A 25,358-nucleotide genomic window follows, 5' to 3' on the forward strand; every position below is an offset into this window, starting at 1 on the left:
TCTTGCAGCCCTGGTCCATCCAGCCAGGACCATTCCAGCACAGCTCCTCAAGTTCTACCAGGAAAAAAGGGGATGTGAACCACAGGAAAGGCCCCAACATCTTATACAACAGCTCTCACCTTGGTCACTGCACAGCTCAAATCATACTCCAGCTCCTTATGGGCAGTTCCTGCCAAGAGCTCCTGACAGACACCTGCCTCAGCCTGCACACCAGGAAATCTCAGCTCCCCATAGGAAATGCTGACAGACATCTGCCTCAGTTCCCCACAGGAAATGCGTTTTTGGGGTAGATTCCACTCCTGTCCTCCCCCAGCCTACCCCCTGTCCTAGAGGCAGATCCATCACTGCAGGGAAGCATCAGCAGCACTAAGCCCTGCTCATGGTGCTCCATCACCCCTGAGGAAAGTGCACCTCTGTGTTCACCTTCTCTGCAGCACTGATAATGAACTTTCCCCTAATTAGATCAGCAGAAATACATCCCATTTCTGCATGAAAAGGAAAGCCATGCAGAGTGCTGGCCTGCAGGGTGTAGTAACCCTAATGCAAGTCACAAGCACTGGGACATTCACAGCAAATGTACCGACCTGTATTTCCTGGGTACCCTGCACTAACCCAGAAATCAGACCTGGAGGGGAAACTGGGCCATAAAGGGAACACGTTTGGCCATAAGGATGCAGCAGCACAGCGAGGGAATTGTATCTGTGCTCAGGATTACACACTGGGCTGAGCATCTGCGATGCCACGGAATTAAAATTGAATGTGCTTTATGCTGTGGTAATGTTCTTTGTTGACTAAATCAGCCTAAGAATAAAGTAAACTTGTGCAGTCACACAACACCCCCTCATGTTATTAAAATATGTCATTCCCAGATTAATATGCATACCTCAGAGTAATTATGCCCTTGTAACTCTGACAGTATTTGCATATGACGTGTGTCACTATTCAATGTCAGAACAAAGGGGAAGATGTTGAAATAATACAAAGTGTCTCAACTAACAGAAATTTAAAATCTGTAAATCACGCTGTCTTACAAACAGGAAACATGTCACAAGGTGTAGAGTGGCACTCAAGTGGATTTTGATTTGTCAGTTTGGGGGTTTTCTGTGGATAAGCCTCATGGCTGCCAATTCACTCCCCACTTCCCCCTTATTTTACCTCCTACAACTGCTTCCTTCAACCCACAAGCAACATTCCTGAATTACTCTTCTTGTAGGGAGAAAATAAAAATAAGAAGAATTCTGAGAAGGCAGCTGGAGGCAGTTTAGGAGACTGTGCTGGGAAAAGCAGCCTGGCTCTTGAGGAGAGCGAGTGAGAACACCTCAGTGCCTGCAGTGCCACTTTCCACTCCAGCTTTTATTGGGGTCTGAGGTTCCCAAGCACAACCCTCACATTCCTACAGCCCACCAATACCAAATGGTTGCAAAGTAAGGGATTACAGAGGGGAGGCAGAAATCTTTACCCACCAACCACTAAAATGTCACAAAAATCCATTGTCCCAAAAAATGTATCAGTGCATTAATATTTGAAAGCTGTAGCCAAATAATTCTGAAACCGTTCCTGCAGGACATTTCACTACTGTAACCCACCACCAATGCAGAGCAGCTGGGATGTCCAGAGCCATCCAACCAGGCTGCTCAGTGAGCAACAATTTACAAATAAAAGAGATTTATTTTGTTCCTGGGATGATAATTTTGGAAGTTTTATTTGAACTGATCATTAAGGAGGCATATAATTCCATTTATTCAAGTTCAAGGCACAGACCTTCCTCTAATCATTTTGAAAGCACATGAATGACATTAGTTAATTTTATTTGTATGTGTTTGCGTTTGGGGATTATTTCAGTGCACTCCAAAAACTGCAATCTGGTTGTCAAAGGATCATAGATTTAAAATTCATACAGTTACATATGAAGTCTTAGGTAAGGCTGTAATAAAACAGGTTTTAATTTGAAAAAACCCCAAACAATCCCTTTGTTTAGATAAATGTCAATTAAACCACCTTCAGAAATCTGATTCAGCTTACCAAAAAAATGAGGACATTGCTTGAAAATACATTTTGATTTCTTGATAAATTCAAAAGCCAAATCACCCTGAAGAACTGGGGCTTGTTCTGGACATTTTAAGAGTTAAACTTGAAACTGCTTTGCTACTTACCAACCCCTCACTGGGCATGATGCTGGTGAGATGAACGACCTCGAGATGTGCAGACTGGGACACCAGAGAGTCAGAAGAGAGGGAAATGATGTGGTCACAAATCCCAGACAGGGTTTTACACTGCAAAGGAAAACAAGGCAATAGAATCCCTCATATCCAACTGGAACTACAAGTGAAGAAGTTCTTATTCTAAGAACTAACAAAGAATAAACAGATTATTTTAATTCTTAGCACTGTAAAAATTACAGGTGTATGAAAGTCAAGGGCAAGTGGTTAAAGGAACAGAAAATATCCATAAATGTCAAGGAATTGTACATGTATGTACAGTTCTGTTGTAGAAGAATATCTGTATCTCTAAATTATCTTCTCCACTCCAATCATGCACACTTTAAAAACAAAAGAACAAACCCAATGAACTTTATCCTGATGATTATAAATACAATGGGAGTTGAGTGAAATATGTCAAAATAAATGTCTTATGCAACTGAATAACCTATTTTGGCTACCAAATCATGACATCATCCCTACCAACTGTGACAATTAGGTGAATTCTGCTCTTCAACCTGGAAAATTTCCTTTGTTAAAAATCGCCCTGGCAGAGAAGTGCCTAAGTTAACCCATTTCCTGAAGTAAAATTCTTATGCATGTTTGAACATATCCTTTAACTGATATTCTACATCACCACAACTATGCAATGATTTTGGTATCTTGCCTTCCAGCTAAAGATCTCAAAATCTTAATGTAAATCCACAGAAATTCCTTTAAATGAATTCCATTGCATTGACAGTGGGTCTGACAAATTCAACCCATCTGTCAAAACAAAGTTTGTAGGTCAGAGAGGAGCTGAGCTGAACTCTCAGACAACATTCATGTGGATTTATTCCCAAATTTCTGCATGCTGCTTAAAGCACACTCCTTCAAAAAGTCTCTGCCTAAAAATGTTTGAAAGAATTAATTTAACAGAATTTCAGGATGGGTTTCTGGTCAAGGCTGTGCTGTGTGCATCTATTTTGCTTTGGGGACTGTACTCTCATTTTTCCTAATTATAGCAAATTCCAGTGAAATCCCTTCAGGGAAACTTTGTTTCAGGCATTTGCAAAACCATGAGGCTTTCTAATATCTCATTTGACACTATCCACAGAAGTTAAACAAGTAAAGTTGTCACAATGAATAAGTTAACTGCCTAAATTTGTAGGTTGGGTTTCCATTCACTGTGCAGTTACTCATCTGGAAATGCAAGGACAGCTCTGGAGCCTGGGCTGTGGCATCTGGAATTTGTATCAGCTGCAAATGCAAGGCATCCCACTGAGGTGTGTGTGGCTGCAGCTAAAGGTCAACACTTCCACAAATATTCCAAGCAGTTTCAGCTCGGGGCTGGAACCCCTGAGCAGAGTTTGGGTCTCATTTTCTCCCAGCAGGGATGGAGAAACTCAAAAATAGCAAAAATCTCCAGTGTAGTGGGTGCCCTGTGTGTGAGTGCATCCTTCATCCAGCTTTTGAACCACTGCATATCAAGATATTACCAAAATTTCCAACTCAAAACCTCTCTATGCCTCAACATTTGAGAGCATTTTCTCAGATCAGATGCAGACCAAACCCCAAAGAGAGAAACACTTTCTACTTTCTACTGTAATGCTTTAACCTTAGAGTTGCCTCATGAGAATACTTTTTTGAGTAAAATAAACAACAAAGAAGTTTTCAATCAAATCAACCTGGTCTATGGAAGGTGTCCCTGCCAAAGTTAGAACTGTGGGCTAAAAGGTGAAAATATATAAATATAAATGTAAATATATATATGTGTGTGAGTGTGTGTGTGTGTGTACACACCCCAAATCCCAGAAGGTATCAGGTGCTTTTAAAGGTTCTATTCATACCCAAACTTTGCTATAGTAAGCTTTTTTTTTCTCTCTCTAAAAGTCACTGCACGCTTTCTAAATTTAACAGCACATCAATGTTTTATGACAGATTTTAATCCCTGCTGGAAGCAGAGTATGTGCAAAAGGCTTTAAAAAAAAAGAAGAAAAAAAGAGTCAGGCATTTGGGCAGAGCTTGTCAAAAGCTTATCTGAACTTGTAAATCCTTTGAGAGTTCCCTTTCACCACAGGCTTTATCTCAGTGTCAGTACAGGCTTCTGTGCTGGTACCAGGAAAACATAAAGTATTTCAACTTAAAGGCCGATATCTAATCAATAATCTTGAATAAGATTCTTCTACTCCCCTCTGTCATCAGATTTTTTTGAGCTCTGAAGGCACAAAATGCTCAGTCTGACAGCCAGTGATGCACCAGGTCCATGGATCTGACCAGCCATTCTGGTAGGAATATTAACTATACAGAATATTATGCAGCTTCTAAACCTAAACCAATAATTCTGTATTTGTAATTAACTGTAGCTATAACAGAGAGCATTACTGCGGGGAACTTTAAGTTTTAGCAACTGATATAATTCATCAGAAATTATGCCAAAGAGTGAGGAACTTTATTTTCCTATAGCAGCCTTATTTTTTGAAGAATTAATTTCCATGTGTGGGGTAAAAATAGAGAATCCCAAAGCAGAATTACTTACCACATGGAGAATTTTATTTTCTGTTTCATACACCGTACAATCCTGTGGTAAAGCAGAACAAAACCAATTAAATGAATGTCACATTAAATTTCCTATTAGGAAATGAAAGAAAGTTTTATGCTGTTAACAATCCATAACTTATTCCTGATGAACCTTAAGACTTGTTACTTCTGGAGTAGTCATTTTCCTATTTTAGCAATCATTTTAAGAATAATCAATCTTACACTCCATAATTCCAGCGTCACCCTTACCTTGCTTTTTGCTTTAGTGCTATTACAGGGGTTAAAATATTGTTTTTCTTTCATGAAACAAACCATACAAATTGTTAAACTGCTTCTATTACTTATAAATGTTTGAAATTTCCCTCAGTGTGACCCTCTGGAAATTGAGACACAGCCGTGGCAAAGGGGTTTGACCCAACCCCTGCAGCTCTGCCCCACCTCCTCCTGCCACTACAAATCTCAGCTTATATTCTGCTAAAATATAAAATAAAAAGGAAAACACAGGAAAATATCTCTTCCAAGCAGAGTGAGGTTAGAACAGGGTCTCCCCAAGCCTTGGTTCCCTCTGAGCACAGCCCTGGCCAGGCTCCCTCTCCCCTTATCATGTTGGGAAATTGTTAAATCATTCTCCAAGCCTTGTCCCTTGGGTGTCCCTTCAAGGATTTTTTCCCTGAGCCCGTCTGAGGCAGCTGCTCCAAAACCTCAGCCCAAGGAACTGCCCCTCCCTCAGCTCTCAGGGTCAATATTTATTTTGGAGGATTGCTGCTCCTGTGGAGAAATTAATTTCTAAGTGACTACAGTGTAAAGAATATTGCTACAGAATAAGAAAGTCAAAATCAGAAGATTGAGAGCATCAAGCAACACAGAAGAATTTATATTAGCATTTCATGGTCAAGTATCCCTTTGATGTTTCCTCTGTATTCAAACTGTTATTTTCTAGAGCACAAAAAAAAAAAAAAAAAAAAAAAAAAAAAAAAATTCAATTAGTCAGTTTGGCTGGCAATGCCCAAGGCAGTTTTCCCTACAAGTTTTGCACACTTCAAACAGCTCATCCACCATCTCCTTTTAACCCTCCACGTACCAAGAGAACAAAATGATCACAGCAGGGCTTCCAGCTTGACTCCAGAGCTAATGTTCTTGTCTAAATGATTCCTTTAATTTCTGTGCTAGAAATACAATATGAACCTCCCTCTGAACAAACTTAATTACTTCAGGTCAAAGAATAGAAGACTTATGTATAGTAAAACTGAAATTTTACTGTTTTGTAGAGCAGAATTAATGTTAGCTGTACTTATGATGCACATTCAAGATTACATTAGCATGAAAAATGTTAATGGCTTTGGGATTCCTTCCAAAATAGATGCATATTGACTTCTTTTTAAAATACATCAGACTAGTTTAACTGAGAGGTTAAAAGCACTTGCAGTGTTACACTAAAATATTAAGATATGTAGGTCACAATATCCTTCTGATTTCTTTCTCTCTGATACATAGCAATGCACTAGGGATCTCATTAAAAAAATAATCTTCCAGGACTACAATTTTTAGGATTTTGATCTATTTTTCTTAGAAAATAAATAATATAGTCACATTTTTTCAATGTTCTCCAGTAGCAAGATGACATGATAAAAATATTTGTTCTAAAGTTTAAAATAACCTTTAAATAAGTAGCTGTGTTCTATTTCCCCTCTGTAAGAGGATAAAACCCAGGAATTACAAAACCAGTCACAGGAGCAGTGTTGCAAGCCAGGTGAGGACTGCAATGTCCTGAATATCCGAAATTGTAAGTGCAGCCCACCTTTGTCTCTGATAAAGTGAAACTGCTCCTCTGCATATTCATAAAGAGAAAAGGTCAAATGGGACTGGTGCTCACCCACACTCTAGTCAAAATTTCAATTTCTAATTTTGAAAGAAGGAAAGAATGCAAGTACCACAAAATTTTGCAGATGCCATAGAGTGTTTTATGGCAAGTTCTTGAGGACAGTTAACATAAAACATAAAAACAAAATTGAATATTGAGTTCATTAACTTAGTTCTATAAAACAGTGTGAGTTAAGTCAACTATTGAAAAGAAATTAAATCCTATAGAGGAGTGTTTCCCACCACAGGAAAGTTCTACAGCAGCTTTTGAGTGGTGGATATGACAAAGTCATATTTCAAAATACATTGCTGGCACACATAAAATTAAATACTTCTAAAATTCAGACATTCAAAAGAAAGAGATCACTATGGAATTAGGCAAATATACAATGGCAAGTGCACAGAACTGACTCATTTTACTTGGTTCAAAGGTAGAGACTTGATCAGAGTGTATTTTTAGAAAAGAGTGAACAGATGTTTGATGAAATGTTCTTTAGCAAATGCAAGCAAAATAAGGTGGAGGGGCTGAAAGCTGAAGTCTGCAAAGTTCAAACTGAAAATAACCCCCAGGTTTTGCATGGCAGCTGCTGAATCACAGCATAATTCAGCTGGAGGGGGCCTCTGGAGGTTATCTGGTCCAACCACCTTCTCAGGGGAGGCTAATTTAAAATTTACACCAGGCACAGAAGTTACTAAGAAACAACAATTCCTATCAGTTTCAGTGCAAACTAGATGGCTTGAAAAAAAACCAGAAAAGCCATGCTTCATCCTAAACACCGTCTTTGGCTAAAAATAGGGTAAAATCCATTATAAGGTGCCTGAATTTATCTCAGTGAGGTTAATTAGACAGTAATGAAGGGTAGAACAAGCAAAATTCTGTTTGGTTTTTGTTGGGAAAAGGCTGAGTTGTGCTGACATCCTTTGGTAAGACACAGACTCTTTTTGTTGAGAGAAAGTTTGTTCTTCAGGTGTGTCAAAAGCATCTACCTCAGATTTAAACATCTTGGACATAATGAGGAAAAAAATCGAATCACAGCTGCCTCTGGGACTGGGGAACTCTTTCTGCTCAATGAAAAATTAACCAATGGCTGCATTTTATAAACAAAAATCCAGAGCTGTTCTTCCCCAGTTCCTCTAGCTGTCTTTCCCTCAGGGCAGCCTTGGTGCTAAATCATGACCAACCCCAAATTTGGTTCAGTGATCCTGGTGGATCCATTTCAGAGCAGGCAGAGAGTGAGTGCACCTTGAACCTGAGCTGTACCTCAGGCTGAAGCAGCAGAGAGCTCAAACATCTCACTACCCTGCTCTAATGTGCTTTTTGCATATTATTATGAACACATTTTGATGGGACATTGCACCTCAAAATCAGGATGTTTCTGCAGCTCTGTGTATGACAGCATTTTTTTACATTAGCTTAGTGAAAGTGATCAAAAGGGTTAAGAAAACTGAGCAGAATAAAGCACATTTCCAAACTGAAAAGGACTGCTGTAAATCCTCTAAAATTAGAGAATGAGGTTTTCTTTTAACAAGCATAAGCAGATGCTGTTTAAGTTATATAAGTGACTATTCCTCATAGCATTTGCATGGTATGTAAATAATAAAAATAAAATAAAAATAAATTTGATCTAAGGTTGTGTCACTCAGAGCACACAGGACATCCAAGCATGCAGATTCATAAGCACTTTCAATATCAAACTAAGGTTCCAGAGTAATGTCCCTGTTAGAAAATTCACCTGGAGTGGCAGCTGCAGGTTGTGCACACAAACCATGTTCAATTTGCACAAAAAGTCAAAGACTTTCCTCACTTAATGTGCCAGATCTGTACCCTTGACTGTTGCTTTCACACTGGCTGAACGAGGTATTTAAAATGTATATAATTCATACAACAAGGAGCATCTGAAAGGGTCTGAGACCCAGGTTTCTATTAGTTATGCCTTTCAATTCATATTCCAGCCTACAGCTGAGCCTGCAGTTCTGGTTTAGGTGAGACATTTTTGCTTTCACACATTAAAGTCAATTTTTCTCAGATTTAGTGACAGCAAAGATGTCTCTCTATGACTGATTTGGTTTTATCTGCTCTTTCTGGTGCTAAGTTTAATATAACATAATAAGAACTTAATAGACAACCATCAAACAAGCCAGATCTGACAACAAGATAAAGAAAAGACAAAACTTGATTTGTAACCAGAAGCATTTTTAAAGCATAACCCATTCACTAACTAAGCATTTTTCATCTTGGAATGACTTGGAGTTTATGCTAAAAGATTGTTTTTAAGTTGTCAAAAGGAGGACAGCTGTGGGACTAGAGCTGAAGGACTGGAAAAATAAAGAACCAAACTATTGCTGGCAGAGGAGAACAAAATTTCATCTGCCAAAAGCTGGGACATGAACAGAAGTGGAGGCAGCAATTCAAAATTACTCTATTTTCACCCGGAGCACAGGGAAAAATCAAACTCACACAAACAAAGTGCAATATCAGCTGAAGGACAGAATCAGAATCTGGACTTTTTATACTGTAGAGAAGTTCATTTTGCTTAGTATGTAAATCAAAAATAGCCTGGTGCTATAAGCACCTTGTAAGAGAAAGCTTAATAAAGATACATAAATAATTAAATGCCGACATAGGAATTTCTAAACTAAGAAAAGAGAAAAAGGATCTTTGTTTTCTGCTGCAAAAATGCATAAAGGACAGGATTTCCAGTAGGAATAAAGCTGACTATTATAAATTAAGGATAATAGTGTAAAATACAATGACATATTTATCAGACTTAGTTCTTTAGCTCCAAGAACTGAAATAAAATTGAAGTGGAGGGAAAAAAAAAGTTTTCAGAACTACTACTACTACTACTCCATCACTGCCTCAAAAAGCATTTGAAATTGAGTTCTGTGGTTGGTCTGCTGGGAGGGTGCGTGGAAATCTGTGGCAGCAGAGCACAGGGGCAGGCAGGAGAGACAGGCCCAGCCTAAAGTCCCTACTAAACTGGAGCTTAAGCTAAGCTTTCTTCTTGATTTCCCTCCTTCAACCCTCTCATCTTTTTCCTTTTCTTCATTCCAAAACAGCCCTGCCCATTCTTTGACCTCTCCACATATTGCAGAAACACTCTTTTGTCTCATAAATATTTTATCTGCTCACAAGGGGAGCAGTTCATTGTAAATATTTGTAAAACTAATTTACCCTCAGTGTTTCAGTACCTGTGTGTCACCTCTTGTCTCACTTCAGGGGCAGACACTGCCAGAGACTGTTATTATTCTATTCTATTCTATTCTATTCTATTCTATTCTATTCTATTCTATTCTATTCTATTCTATTCTATTCTATTCTATTCTATTCTATTCTATTCTATTCTATTCTATTCTATTCTATTCTATTCTATTCTATTCTATTTATTCTATTCTATTCTAATTATATAGAATAAAGACCAGATAAATTATTTTTATGTACTTGTGGGGCTGTATATTACAATTGACTGATGAGTGTCAGTGATAATAACACTGTCACCATTATCTGTTCTGTACTTAGTTGGTTTAATGTTATGAATATTTTTGTGTTCATGCCTAAAAACGTCCATGCTACTGGCTCTCCTTTCAGTGAACAAGCTACAGTGCAGGTTCTGGATGTATTTGTATGTGTTTTAGGAACTTGTCCCCAAAACATTTTGGATCACAAATATTTTAATCTGGAGCGACCTGTTAGCAGTAGTTAAGTTGTTTTCCACTGTTGCTTTATTCTTCTGTTTAACACTTGCATGGTGGCAAATCACCTGACATGAAATTGTCCACTCAAGAGCAAAATGGATTATTTTTAACTTCACACCATCCTTCAATCTATCCAGGAGGATCCCCAAAGTCCAAAAATCTTCTTGTCCCTCCCAAAAAATAAGAGTATGTAAAGAACAGGGATGTAATGCTGTAACAACTTTTCTGCTGATGTTTGGGCTGTAGTTATTTTTACTATTGCAGTTTGTAAGCAGTGATGTGCAAGGACTCAGAGCAGAGAGCCACTCCTACCTGTTGCACAATGGTTGTTAGTTCCAGGCACAGTTGAACAATGTTGTTTTTCAGCAGTGAATATTCTGTCACGCTGACAAACGGAGACCTGGGACAGGGGAAGGACAGGTTTATGCAGAATTAGGGACAGGTTTATGCAGAATTTACACTATATGCAGATATATGCAAATTAGAGGTGAGTTCTACAGCACAGAAATGCCAAATCATTCTCATCTCCAGCAGCAAGTTGCACAAATTTTGTAATATACGCTTTTGAAACAAAAATAATGCAGGCAGGATGTAAACTGGATTTTGGCCAGCACATCAGAAGTTCTCATTCTTATGGAGAGTAGAAATAGGAGCTTTCACATAACCATAAGCAGTCCAGATTTTCTTTGTACTGCTTGTGAAAAAGATGGCATTTCTGGTATGACATCACTCCTCAGCAGCAATCAGCACCTTAATTCAGAGAGCACAGTAATGCTTACTTAGTCACAGCTTCCTGCACACTCAGATTCTCTTCAGGCTTTCCAAATTCTGGCTGAATCTACCCCGTTTGAATTTATAAGAGATGACAAGGTCATAGCCTGAGAGAATATGACTGCTAGCATTAGGTTAGGAAGATGTCACCAGGATTATACAAATCCTCTAAAGGAGGGTGATTCACTCTCACTGTGATTTCTAAGGTGCCATTTATATGTTCCAGAGCATTCCAATTCCAGATAAAGCTATTCACTGCTATAACTACAAAATAAAACATGCCAATGTTTGTTTTTTTCCAAACAAGGAAAAAAGCTGGTTTGTGTCTTGGTTTCTGTCTTGCCACTGTCACAAAGATACTTTAAATCAAATTCTCAGTTCATTAATGTAAAGCACCAGCGCTGGTTGTTGAGCATTAACCATGTACCTAACACATCCTGTCTACTCCCGATAAATAGGAACATTTAATTTTCAGACTAAGGAAGTACTATCTTTTATTTTGAATGTTCTTAATTGATTTGTTCAATTCCAGATTTTCTGTGTCATTTTGATGGCTGAAAGACAGCTCAAACTCCACAAGCTTTCCTTCCTTGCCCTTCATTCTGAAATTTCTGAGGATGTTACCAGTTGTGGCAGTGAGAATAGCACAGAAACATTCATTTCACACAAAAATCCAACTGAAAGAATCTCAAAAGGTATCTAGAGCAAATTTTAACAAATTTTTGTAACAAATTTTGTCTCCTGACAAAGAAGGGTACTAAATTTGCTTCCAATATTTCACAAATTTCTAAAAATTTAGAGCTAGAATTCCAGACCTCCCATTTTAATATTAGAATAAAAGAATCACAGAGGCAAAGAAAGAACAAATACAAAACTCCCCAAAGAATTATCCTCATGCACAAGGGATTGAGGAACAGTTAATTACCTGTCCAGCCAGGCGAGTAAGTTCTTGGCAGCACCAATCAGGTCAACGACAGAGGTAAGGAAATCATTTGGCAGTCGTCTGGAGGCCCTGCCATCGTAATGGCCACTCCTCCTCCTACCCGTTATAAAGTTCTGAAGGTTTTTGGCTGAGGCATTCAGCTTGTGAGACAGAGTTCTCAGGTTTTCAGTCTCCAAACCGTAATTCTGGGGGAAAGAAGAAGGTGGATATATTGTGTGGTCAGCTGCATGAACCAAACTGTGAGGAGAAACATCCTGGATTGCCTTGGCTGAGAGGGTGTCCCTTGCATGTGGGAGTCCAGCACATCCCTCTGGCTGCCCTGGCTGTCTCCAGACCCTGGCAGGAGGCTCAGAGACCTTGGCAAGAAGTCAAAATCACCTGTGGCTTCAAATTTAGCCCATGGAAAAAGCTGCCAACTTTGCATGAGGAATTACAAACCACAAGGGTTTGAGTAGTGTGGTAGTTGAACTAACACAGGGTGAAAAAGTAGAATTTTGGGGTTCTTAGAATGGGGTTCAAGGGGACAAAATAGAGGGATTTGGGCATGTCCCAGCCTTCTTCTCCTTCTTCTTGTCCTCCATGTCTTGGTGTGATGGTGGCACTTTTCTATTGGTTTAAGGTAGAGACACACTGTCCAACATAAATTATAATATTGGCACATTATTGTAAACATAGCACATGTAGTTTTTGGTATGAAATGTAAACACTGCCAAGATAGCTCAAATCCATTAAATAATTCAAATTCACACAGAAAGTCTCAAACATGCTGAATGGAACCCAGATTTCTTGCAGCCCGCACAGGATGTAGGACATGAAAGAATTTAATGAACATTTAAACAAAATCAACTCTCAGAGCCTGAATTGACTGCCCACTGTTAATTTCAATTATGCTTATATTACAGAGGATGATCATGAATATCACACATTAATATTCTTGACTAAACTTCTTCCTCAAAGCAGAGAATAAAGAATTGAAAATAATACACTTCTTAACAGATGCCAACATAGATATTTCTACTAGAAATAATAATTTTCAACTCCAGAAAAGGGAAATAGGCTGACAAATAACACGATTATAAACTGGGGTTGTATGGAAAGCCAACAAAGCACAAACAAAGGCTTGGTGAAGTGGTTTGGACCTCTGACAGCTGGCACTGCGGACAGTGCCTTCCCTGCCAGCCATTCTCCCTGTCAAAGTTCACTCTGAGAAATAATTCAAGGCCTCATCTCCAGCTTGGAGGGAAATCTAGGAGAAATGAAACACTTTGCTACCTTAGCTGACTGCAGAGAATTAGATTTAAATACCAGGGAGAGAATTAATTTCATTGTTATGCTGTATCACAGCTAAAACTTTGTGGTAGGGGCTGGATTATCCAGTTCAAGACTAAATTGCTACAGATGATAAAAAACTCTCTTAACTATTTTTTTTCCCCCCCAAGAGCAAACACAGCAGAATTAGCAACAACATAACCAAAGAAAATATTTCTCATTTGGAAAAGTTTAAAGAGCAAGCTGTATGTGATAGTAGTGTGTCATCTAATACCACAGCTTTCTGTCATTGCAGCACTGAAGGAATTCCCTCCCCTGCTCTATTTTCCTCTTGACTTCCACTCATGCCAAGATGATGACTAAGTGGATGCACTGGGATGCCTTTTCCAGCTCTCAACCAGCTGGGCAGGGCCTGGATTTCTCTCAGACCAGGTTTCATTCTGCACACTCAGCAACACATTACAAGGGTGATGAACTCGATCCTCCTGGTTGCTTATTCCCATGGAAACAAGCAGGAAAAAAACTCCCCCATTAATTTGTTATAGCATAAAACCTCTGGAAACCTGTCACCTTGCTTTTGAGAGGAGTTAAGCACAAAGCACACAGTTTGATCACTGAATCTCTAAATACCAGAGGGTATTTTAGATCCCAGCAAGTGTAATCAGCTGGAGAGATCTTCTGCAGTCACTGGAAAACAGAGAGGACTGAGCAGGAAATGTGTGTGAGGAAATCCACTTCACAAAGAGCAAGTGCTTTGCTTTATCTTGGAGTTATTGCTTACATGCCAATAACAGCCTCAATTAGTGTCAATATAAAATTTAAAATACAGCAAAACACAGATAAAATGTATCCATAATGTCAGTCAAGATGAAAGGAAATTTTTCAGCACAGTAGAAGTGCTGATGCAAGTTAGTGGTTTATCCGAGACTGAGTGGGGCACAATGAAGGGAAAAGATGAAACTATTATGAAAGTGACAGCAAATCAATGCCTTTGTAGAAGACAGGGACATTGGGTTGTTCTAGATTTAAGCATGTCTAAATCCAAGATTTTCATTTTTAAATCAAACCATCAGATGGGAAAATGTGCTTGCAAATAAACCTTGAAAATATCCCCACATCCCGATGCTCTGATGCCACCAAACCCCACTGTGGCAGGATATGTGGAGACGACTGAAGGAAGCTGTGGCTTCTTTTGGGCTTCCAGAGTCAGCAGCCAAAGTGATGGGGAAGGGAGGAGATTGTTCAGAGGAGAAAAGGGCCAGGAAATGGGTACCCCCCCAGATTTAAACTGCATCAATTCTAATTCAGTGGCCATGCTTGAAAACAAAGAATTGTAGTTTGTGAGAATCAAAAGACCAGAAACCTCCACAAAAATTGAAAAAGTTAATCTGCAACCTTAAACTTAGATTAATGTAAAAAATACAACACACAGACAATAAACAAAAAAATCATAAACTTATATTTCTATAGTTATAAGAGAGAATATATCTTAAGTAAGTGAAAAACTGTACCAATAAAATAGTAAAGAGTTTATAATGTAAGTGTAATTGTATAGAGTAAACGAAAAGTTTAAAAGTTATAATAGAAACATGCATACATGTAAAACAAAAGTCTATTAGACAACAGTATCCACAATACATCAAAAATAAACAAAAGTAATGAGTTTAGAAAACAAAATAAATCCTATAACAACTCTCAATTAAGTTAAAAAATTATATATTACCTTATGACAAAAAAACTTGTAACTTAAACTGTAACAACTACTTGCTCCTCTAAAATCTCACAACCTCTAAAACTAATATTTATCTAAACAATAAATCACTCTTAACATAAATCCCGTCCCTTCATTTTTAACAACCATAGTAGCTTATGGCAATGATTAAGCAGGTGAGGAGCCTTGTGGATGGCACTGCCAAAATCCAGATCTCCTCTAATTCCTTCAGGCACCTCATCTCCATGGTGTAACTGAGAGAGTCCCAGAGCTGCCCGACTAAATCATGATCACAGCTGCCAGGCCAGGCTCCAGCTCTCCCAGCCACACTTTCTGCTCCCCTGTGTTAAATATGTGCTGCTCTTGGGAGCCACACCATGGAAATGATGCTCCCGAGCCTGGAAAATTCTGAATCCTGGCAGGAGATTCAGCTGATTTCTTTCTTGAACTGTAAATCCCAGATATAATTTCTGGTTTAAAAAGAAAGACAGAAAAATAAAAGAGAAGACCTCTAAAAGGGACAAGAGGGTGCCATTAGCATAGGCAGGATTATTTTTCATCCCAAGAGCAGGGAAAAATAAACAAGAAAAGGTTGTTCATTCCTTGGTTTTGTTTCATGATGCTTCAAGTTGTTCTATCATCAATGACTCAATCAGTGGAAATGGATATACAGATTTAGAGAATAAATCCTTACTACCAAAACAACCCCAGATGTTGCCTGACTAGAACCACACAGCCACATAATTTGTCAAATTATCCTGAAATCTGGACCAGGAAGCTGCTTAATGAGAATAGAAAGTTGCCTAAAGTCCCTAATGCTCCACTTCAGAAAAAGGGACCTGGACAGGAAGACTGCAGAAAGTGCCAAAGTAACAGCACACCTTGAACACAGGAAGAGATGACTGGAAAAATCTGTTAAATATTTGTTATTTCATATAGGAGCACAGATCAAACAGTAAGAACTTCTGTACCTCCACTGACAGCATTATTACCTGCACACCCTCAAAAGAGCTACACAGATTATCTGATTTGTTCAGCAACTGATCCCATGTTTTAGGCTGGAGCTCAGCAGCTCCTGACGCCCCATTCCGTGACAGGAGCTGCACAGAAGGATTTCAGGAGGCAGAAATTAAACACAAGTGTGAGATCAGAGGCAGACAAGCTCATTATGGAAGAATATCATCAGCAAAACTCCAGGATGAAGCTGTGCTTGCAGTGACACTCCTTAGGGAGACGTGCAGCTGCTTTGGGGGAGGGATAACACTGCTGGCTGCCTGCAGAGCACAGCTCTTAAATTCACCTATTTCCCCTTAAATTCACCTATTTCCCCTCAAATTCAGCTATTTATTTCCAATCAAATTCAGCTATTTCCCCTAGAATTCAGCTATTTCCCCTCAAATTCAGCTATTTCCACTCAAATTCAACAATTTCCCGATCAAATTCAGCCATTTCCCCTCAAATTCAGCTATTTCTCCTCCAATTCAGCCATTTCCCCTCGAATTCAGCAATTTCTATTCGAATGCACCTATTGCCCCTCAAATTCAGCTAATTCCCCTTGAACCCCCTATTTCCCCTGGAATTCTCCCATTTCCAGGCTCTCTGTCCTAGTCCCCCTCTCCTGTTGGGCTGAGCTGCTGTGCTGGTGCTGGGTTATTGGAGGTGGAGAGGGAACAGATTTCCCCCAGGGCTTTCACACTTGAAGAGGTTTTCTGAAGTGCAGAAAACAGGTGGCTGTTGTCAGAAACGGTAGAATTCAGGTGACAAGAGAAAATGCCTTTTTTTTTTTTTTTTTTTTTTTCTGAGCAATCTGAAGAAGACTCTTGTTTTTCCTAATGCAAAGAAGATATAATGAAAGAGAGAAGTTGTTGAATACTCCCTATAGTCAAAATTGGAATTTTGGAAACTGAAAATTGCCTCCAAAAAGATATTTCCTCTTTTGAATGTCCTAAACCCAAAATGCAGAAATGGCTAAACACACATTCACCAATGAACCTTCCTGTCCTGTGCCTGTGTCACAATTCCAGCTAAAATCTCTGAAATCTCTGCCTGTTTTGTGCATTCTGGTTTGAAGTTCCATTTTAAAATAATTGAGCAAATTCTGTATCCATCTGAAAATATAGGATCTGAGCTTTTTACATATCCAAAGAATTGGAATGAAAAAAATATTCAGCTGTGGATTCAGGTGTTCTCATACCTTCTGCAGGTAAGCAATAACATCACAGGGAGGATTTTATGCTAATAAAACAACCTGGGAGAATTTTAGCTACTAAGATAAAATAGACCAAATTATTGTAGCCAACATCAAGATAAAAAATAATGAATATAATGGGGAAAAAATATCCAAGTGGTGATCAATTTTTTGTAAACACCAGCACCCAAAGATCAAAAGCCAAGCGCAAGATACTACAGTATATGAAGAGTTTATTTCTTGTGTGGAAAACCACCCCCAGCATTTTTTCTTACAGGTAGAACTATAATGAAATTGTTTTGCTGTAATGTGACATACAGAGATATAAATAATGTATGCACATTGAAATTTAATAGGCACAGGATGTAATTTTAGCTAAACAGTTTATATTGCATAAGTAATGACTTTAACTTACCTTAAAAACAGATTTCTTTCTAATTATAATAATTTTTCTTCATGTTGTCAATTTGTGTGAGTAGTCAGTGTAATATATAAAAATATATACACATATGTATAAATATACAAACACATGGGCGCAGACACAGCTCTTTCTGTAGGTGATACTTTGAGACTGTTACAATTTTCACTGAATATAAAAGAGAAATAAAAGGGCAGAGCAGGAGATCTGACTGGGGAGGTGAAAGAAAACAACAGTGACTGAAATTCAAGCAGCTCACAAGGAATTTGCCACATTCAAGGCATTTAAAACACCACAGCCTAAATATTGAGCTGCAGTCCTATTTTTACATTTCATGCAAAAACTTTAAGAATGCTCTAAATGAATGGGAATTTAAAAGCTCCATCCCCAGGGACTTCTTCCCCAGTTCAGCCATCCTAGCATCACCCATAAATTGATTTATTGTGGGTGTGCAGCACCTCAGCAGCTCCGTGGGGATGCTCTGGTCCCTTCCAGGCTGCTCCTGGTCCCCAGGGCCTGGAGGTGCCACAGCCACCCCTGTCCCACCTGGGGCTCAGTCACAGCTCTGAGAGCACCTGGAGAAATCCCCAGAGGAGCTCTGGGATTGTCCCCTGGGAGAGCTCAGAGTGACAGATGGGATCCTGCAGCTCCCTGTTCTGCCAGGGCTCTGCTGTGCCAGCTTTGCCATGAGAATCAGAGTTTTGGGATAGCATGGAGCCAGTCAGCTCCTAATAAAGCCAGGCAAACACAGCCCGTTGGATTACAAAAGCAAAAGTCACAATTGATCATACGCTGATTTTAGCATAAATACTTCTGACACATACATAGAATGAAAACTGTCAAATCACTTTTTTTTTTTTTTTCTCCTTTCTGGAGGGATGTTTTTAAAGGTTAAGAGCCTTTGAAACAGTGGAAACTTGATTCTGAAAAACTTATCTCTGCAAACACTTAGATTTCACTAAAATTTTGTGGTGATGTTTTATGATACAACTTCAAACTGAAGATACTGAAAAAGCATAAAGTCCAAGTGGGTGAGGCAGTGCATTCCCACCAGGTGTGACTGGTTTTCCTCTTGAAAAAGAATTTACAGGCTGGTAGTCCTTTAAATAGAAATTTGAAAAAGGCCAAATAAAATTTCACTAGGGATCTTGTGAACCAGTGCACAAGTTAGAGACTGTAACCTAAAACTTAACATTTCCTGAATGGTTGTTGGTTTTATTATTATTATTATTATTATTATTATTATTATTATTATTATTATTATTATTATTATTATTATTATACCTGATGCAAGTTATGACACCATTTGATAGAAAGTTAAAGTAAATCAAAGAAACTATAAGTTTTGTTAAGGAGAATGTGTTAGATGCAGTTCACACAGTTTGTACAATGACATATTCAATAATTTATGTATTTTATATGTATATATAAAATCCTAGTGCTGTTGTTTTGAAAACTATAAATGTATTAGGAAAATAATTTCCATTCATGTCTGGGGAATGCAGCTCCAGTAAAATATGGCCCAAATTTGGTCCAGCTTTTCCTTTAAAAGCTTTTCTCCTTCTAAATCAGTAAATTAGCATAATAACATACCATAAATATATAATGAACCAAATCCTTCTGCCTCTCTTTAACAACATTTGCCCATCATTGCAGTTAAACTGCAATATCATAGCACAGTTTATGTGCACAGAATGTGACATTTCATCAAAATAAAAGTATGGAGTTCATTAATAACTATGCTAATACTATGCAAATATGCAACATCATAATACAAATTAGAGTCTATTATTTGAAACACCTCGATGCTTTTTTATGTGCAGCTTTCCTCCCCCTTGTTCCCCCTTCCATTATAATTATCCCACCTTGCTGGAGCAAATTGTGTCACAGCTCTTTGTCTCCTGAGTCTATAATTTGGAACGTGTCACAGAGCTCCTAAGCACTCCATACACCTTCCTATTACCTTGTAAATAGATAAATTAAGTAGATCTAAGAATAAGATTAAATATTTTAACCTATTTTAAAAATTAAGATCTGTATTTTTTTTTGTTGTTTTCAGAAGAAGCTTTAGTGTTTGCATTGCAATTTATATATCTCTATATCTCTGTATTTGTATATGTAGATATATAGATATGTCATCAAGCATAATTAAGGTGTTCTTAAGGAAAGTTTTTAGTTTTAACAAAAGTGATTTTTTTTCAGATAAGACTTAGAACTTGATAGTCTTTCCTTAAAAATTGGACTCAAAAAGATTGTAAGGCCAGCCATTGAAACAGTATTTTTCTGAATAAGACTTTGAAATAAATTAACTTTATGTTTAAGACTTCAGAGTCAGACAATTGGGCTCCTGATGAGAGCAAGGCAGCAGATGAGGTCAGAGCTGGAGATGCAGATTTGCTGTTCAAAGATCTCAGGTTGTGTAAGGCTTGCCCCACTCTAGGCCAGCCTAAAGCTGCACAAGTGCTCCAGCTCCTGCCCTGCACTGACTGAGATGAGCAGGAATTAACAGGATCTCTGATCTCCTGCCTAAACATTTTATAAGGAGCTTTTACCTGGCACCTCTTCCACAGATCTCTGAGCAAACTGCACAAAGCCTCCTTGGTCTGCTTAATCCTAATGATGCACGGTGATTTCAACTGTGGAATAAACAAATATTCCCCTAATTGGGTGAGTTTGAATAAATTGGAACATCTCCCTGGTTTGGGTGTGGAGGGCTGCACAGGGATCTATGGGGGTTCATGACGCTCTGAGTCACCTGACCATGCTCAAGGAATACCTTAATTACATTTTTTCCCATATATATTTTGGCTGTTTTCTTTTTTCCCCCTCCCCAATGAAGAAATTTTAATTAACAACTGAAACCTCCTTATATTTTTCGTAGTTTTAGATGACTCATTCAGCAAGTCCCTTAATTTCATCTGTTTGTAAATAACCTAAACACCTAAACATCAACCCAGCTGTTTGGCTATTTGCCCATTCTCACCAAAGCTTTAAGAAAGGAAAATTTTAAGAGAAGAGAGGTCATATCTCATTTCAGTTGTAAAGTGTAATAAATTATTATTTACGTATCTGAACCACCAACTGTTATTTCTGCAGAGGTGATGAACCATCAGATTCAAAACCAGGAGAATGATCCAAACCTGTGATTTAATTTCTCTGGATGAAGGCTTTTCCTGCTTTTCCTGTACACCTCAGCAGCATCCCCCTTTGAGCTGCTCCTGACTGCTCTCCCACTCTGCTTCTAATTCACATTTTCTGCTCAGCTCTAACTTCACCAGGAGTTTAGATCTAAAATCCCCAGAAGAGAATTTGCATTAAAAAAAAAAAAAAAATCTTTGTTTCTAAACACGTTTAATGCTTTCTCATACTTTTCTTTGAGCAAAACCTTAATATCCCAGCAGCACAAAATAACAAAACCTTCTCATGACCAGAACAACCTTCTCAGAGCCCTGCTGACAAAGTGGTGGGTGCACTGCAGCATCCACTCAGCCTTTGCCCTGTGCCAAGCTGACATCTGGGCACATTTAACATCTCCAATGCCAACTCCCAGGAAAGCACCAGTGGGGAAATAAAGCTGTGGCAGCATTTCCTTTCTGATGGGCACAAAAGGGAGCCCCAGGAGGATGGAGGGGGTCCGGGTGTTTTGTGGCTCCTTTCCACATCCCAAGGATTTTTGTTCCCAATATTTTATTTCAGTGTTGAGGATGGACTGATCTGCATATGGCTTCCATTACAAAACATATGCAAGCCAGACAGCCAGGGTGGCATGACCTTTTCCATATGTGTAGGAAAACAAGCTCTGAGCAATCTGCTGACTGGGGAGACTGTGATAAACAAACAAGAGCAGAGGATGCCAGGAGATATTTCCTCCAAAACCGTACTGGACCATGATCTGCTAACTTTGAAAGATGGTTAGCAATTCCTGCCTGCCTGAGTCATTAGCAACCTGCTGTTGGTGCTCCCTGGTGTGCGCTGGGCTACTGTTGATATGTTCTGTCTCAGAAATACCTAAATCACCCCAAAATTCTTCTCTGCATTCCCAGTTACCAATCCAGGGAACTCCACTGGCAAGGATAAAGCATCCCAAGCGTTTGCTGTACAGTTCAGTGCTCTTTATTCACCTTTCTCTGCAATATCTAAGGGAGCTGTACATGTGTAATGCACTGTTTAATAACCACAAACCTTTCTTATTCATTACTAAAACCTTGTGAAGAATTAAAGTTTGCTATTTATTTCAAAACAGCTTTGTGTAACAACCAACCATCCAATCCTAGAAAGCCTCAATACCTCATTTTTTTAAAGTATCTCTTAAAATGAATTATAAGGCAGAAACATGAGGTTACAGAGAAAAGGAGATTCAGTACATAATTGAAAATTAGAATTTGAATCAATGGTGCATTATAAAAAGTCCAGGGGATAAATTATAAACTGGTCTTGGAAATCTAGCATCAACACTCACCATTTCACTTGGGTCAGACATTTAACTTGGATCCCTGCAGAAGTGATAGCTCCACATAAAAACCAGGCCAGTTCTGGAGAAATGTTCCACATATTCACAACAATTCAGAGCAGCATACAGAAATTAAATTAGTAACAAGATTCGTTTGAATGAGCATTAATGAGAGTATGAAAAAAAGTTCATTTCTCTATTTGGATTGTGAATTTGCTGAAGGCTGCTCAAGCAACTCAGTCAACAACAGTGACATGAATATGCATGTGCATGCTCAGATATTAGCATGCAGATGAATTTATCCCTGACAATAACTGATCACAGATAATTACTCAGGAATTCAGGCAGCTCATAGACACTGATAATGTAGCACAATGGCATGAAAAATATCTTACCAGGAATTTATGAAAGAAAACGCTCCTTGCAAATTAGAGAAGCAATTGTTTGGTAGGGAAAAATGACCTTTTTTTGAACTTTCACTTAGCTACTCCCTGTATTTCCTTGGCACAGAGATTCTCCATGGTATATTGCTTGCTGCCATCCATTGCATGGGACAGATTTCCAATCAGATTGATTGGAAAAGGAAAAGAGGGAACTGGTTCTTTCTGCAAGGGAAAGAAGCTTTTGCAAATGAAACACACAGTGAATAAAGGTAACATAATCCTTTCCAATGGAAAGAAAGAGAAAGTCTTAGAAAAAAAAATTAAAAGCTAATTTTAAATGTTCTTAATATTGTTTATACCTAAATATCTGAAATACCATTTAAGAAATTGTGCAATTATTTTTCATTAAGACTAAGAATTACCAGTGTATTTCATGTAGATGGTTAGAAATAACAATTTCTTTGATGGTTTAGACTTTGAGCACCTGAATAAACCAAGGAAATATCTGTATATCACAGAGTTCTCAGGTTATCTTAAAGAAATTTATATTTTGTTAGTGCAATAACAATTTTTCCATTTAATGGGGAGAAGCTTATCTCTTCCTGCACTAGTGTGTATTATTCTTCCTTTTTGTTCTAAAAATAGACTCCTCTATCCTCTATAATCTAATATTCCCCTCCTATTTAGAATAATTACCTAGGACTGAATCAATACTCCATTAGCTGGATGCAGTCAATGGGCTGTCCCTCAGTGCCTGGAGCATTCCAAGGATTCAGCACAGATCTTCATCCATGCTGCATTAGCATCCTCTGGAAGGAGCAACAAACATTTTGGGGAGCAGTGGTGATGCCTCAGGTTTTAGCTTTTATATTTTTCGGATTCTGTGCTTCTTCAGTGTGTAATTCTGAGCTTCACATGAGGGGATGGTGAGCTCTCTTCACAGAGCAGGGAGACAAAACAATTCCTTCTCCAGCTGGGGACCAAGGACAAATGATCCAAATCTCAGCCCAGGAGCACAAACACCGTGGGCTGGAGAGAGAAAACAAGCAGGGTGGGACTGCCTGGGCTAAAGCTGGAATGGGACAATGAACTCCAAGGTGCCAATGGAGCAGAACTGATCCCAGGGAGAGCCCCCGGGAGCGCTCGTGCATTTTGGGGCCATTTTGGTTCATCCTGGGCATAGCCCCGGCTGGGCTCTGGTGCTGCCCAAGGTGGATCCATGGAGGCCTTTGAATAAATCCCTGCTTTATTCTTTAGCTCCATCTAGCCCCTGTTCTAGGCAGCCTTCACAAGGCAGCAATTCCACTGAAAATGATTAATTTTCCGTGGTCTGCATCCTCTTCCTTCCCAAATCCCTTTCTCCACGTGGCTCCCAGGACACCTGCACAACTCTGGGGCCAGGGACAGGCCCTCTGACTGTCCCTGTCCCAGGGCTGGTGCCTCTCCCCAAGGATGAGGGGAATTTTCTCCCAGAATGTCACTCTGGGGCCCTCTCAGGACTGGCAGGAATCCTTGTGGACTCAGAGTTCCATGGAGTTGGGCTGGGATTAGACAAAACTCTCCAAACTTAGAGGTGCTGTGGGGATGGACTGGGCAGCACAGCCGCAGGAAACCTCACCTGCCTTGAGAATTGCTCCCATTGGGGTGGTTCTCCCACCCAAATAAATATGGGAATTCACACAGCTTTGGTAAAGACCTTTCATAAACCTGCCAAGTCAAGATTATCAACCTCAGCTGGCTAATGGATTTAAATTATGTATTCAAATGTTTAATGCAAGAGTGTACAATTAAGTGATGCTATGATGCAATAGGCCCAAACCTTCTGCTAGCTTCTGACAGAAAGCACAAAGCCCTTGGTGCTCCAAGCCATGATTTTAGAAAATCAATATTTTCCTTTCATATGCCCCACTTGAAGTCTTATTTCTGTGTTTGCAATAAAAGATCAGCATGAAAGAGTTACTGGGCACCCTGGAATTTAGAATTTAAAATTACTCAGCTCAACTCCTCCACAAAATATTGGTGTTTTAGAGACATTTTTATGAAACCAAAGCAAACTTTGCAACAGCTGTATTTTTATGCTTTACTCAGATTTTTTTTTTGTAAGATTTGCATGTATTTGATTAAAAGAAATGTAGAAATCCAGCAACACATTTTATCATGGGTAAGAGATGACACAGGATGAAAATATTACAAGCATCCTTCTTTCTAATTCCTTTAGTGTAGAAAGAAAGTGATGGAAAAGAAAATGTGAATGGTCTGCTGCACAATTTGTTCACGTGTCACTGCAAGGCTGTTCCATACACTTCACACTGAGATTCTAGAAAAGCAATATTTCATATAAATTAATTGGATATGTCAACTCTAATTGTTCCAAAAAGTCTGGGTGAGCATCCTTAGGAGACCACAGGAGAGCTCCATGTTGCTGCAGACAAATCCAGTATCCAAATCTTAGCTAGTCTGAGGTTGGGGACACAGGAGAGCTTACACAGAGCAATTTAGGTTAAAATTAAGGTTAAAACATTAAAGTTGGCATTCCTGCTTTCTGCTCTCCACAGGTATTGGCAGACTGGATTATTGTGCAGGAAAGGATGCCTGTGAAACCCAGAGAAATCAAAGCAAAAGAAGCAAGAAACAGTCCCTGAACACTGCACCATGCCATGCTGGGGCAGCTGGTGTCAAGAGAAACATCATGAACTGGAACAGGGTGTTGCTATAAAGGTTTTTCTTTTATCCCTGTGCAGAGAAAATGTCCATTTCTTCATCCCCAGCAGTGACTGGGATCACTACCATCAGCATTGGAGAAACCAGACCCCCAGAAGGGCTGAAATTACAAACACAATCCCTGACTTCCAGCTCCAAACCTTAAGAGAAATCCAAATTATGTCAGAAATGAGTGTTCCATTAATGTGCCCTAAACCAGGGATAGAAGAATATACAGAAATTATGATATA

General features: G+C 38.9%; 1 protein-coding gene across 1 annotated transcript in view; it reads right to left on the bottom strand.

Moving 5' to 3' along the window:
• Nucleotides 1-25,358, bottom strand: part of LOC100218233 (connector enhancer of kinase suppressor of ras 2) — a 170,122-nt gene that overhangs the window by 76,259 nt on the left and 68,505 nt on the right. The window contains exons 4-7 of the mRNA XM_072929029.1: nucleotides 11,971-12,173; nucleotides 10,587-10,674; nucleotides 4,717-4,758; nucleotides 2,154-2,273 (exon numbers count right to left, since the gene is read on the bottom strand). Coding sequence (XP_072785130.1) covers nucleotides 2,154-2,273; nucleotides 4,717-4,758; nucleotides 10,587-10,674; nucleotides 11,971-12,173 — 453 coding nt within the window. The remainder of the gene's footprint in view (nucleotides 1-2,153; nucleotides 2,274-4,716; nucleotides 4,759-10,586; nucleotides 10,675-11,970; nucleotides 12,174-25,358) is intronic.

This window comes from Taeniopygia guttata, chromosome 4A, assembly GCF_048771995.1.
Source record: "Taeniopygia guttata chromosome 4A, bTaeGut7.mat, whole genome shotgun sequence".
Lineage (NCBI taxonomy): Eukaryota > Metazoa > Chordata > Aves > Passeriformes > Estrildidae > Taeniopygia > Taeniopygia guttata.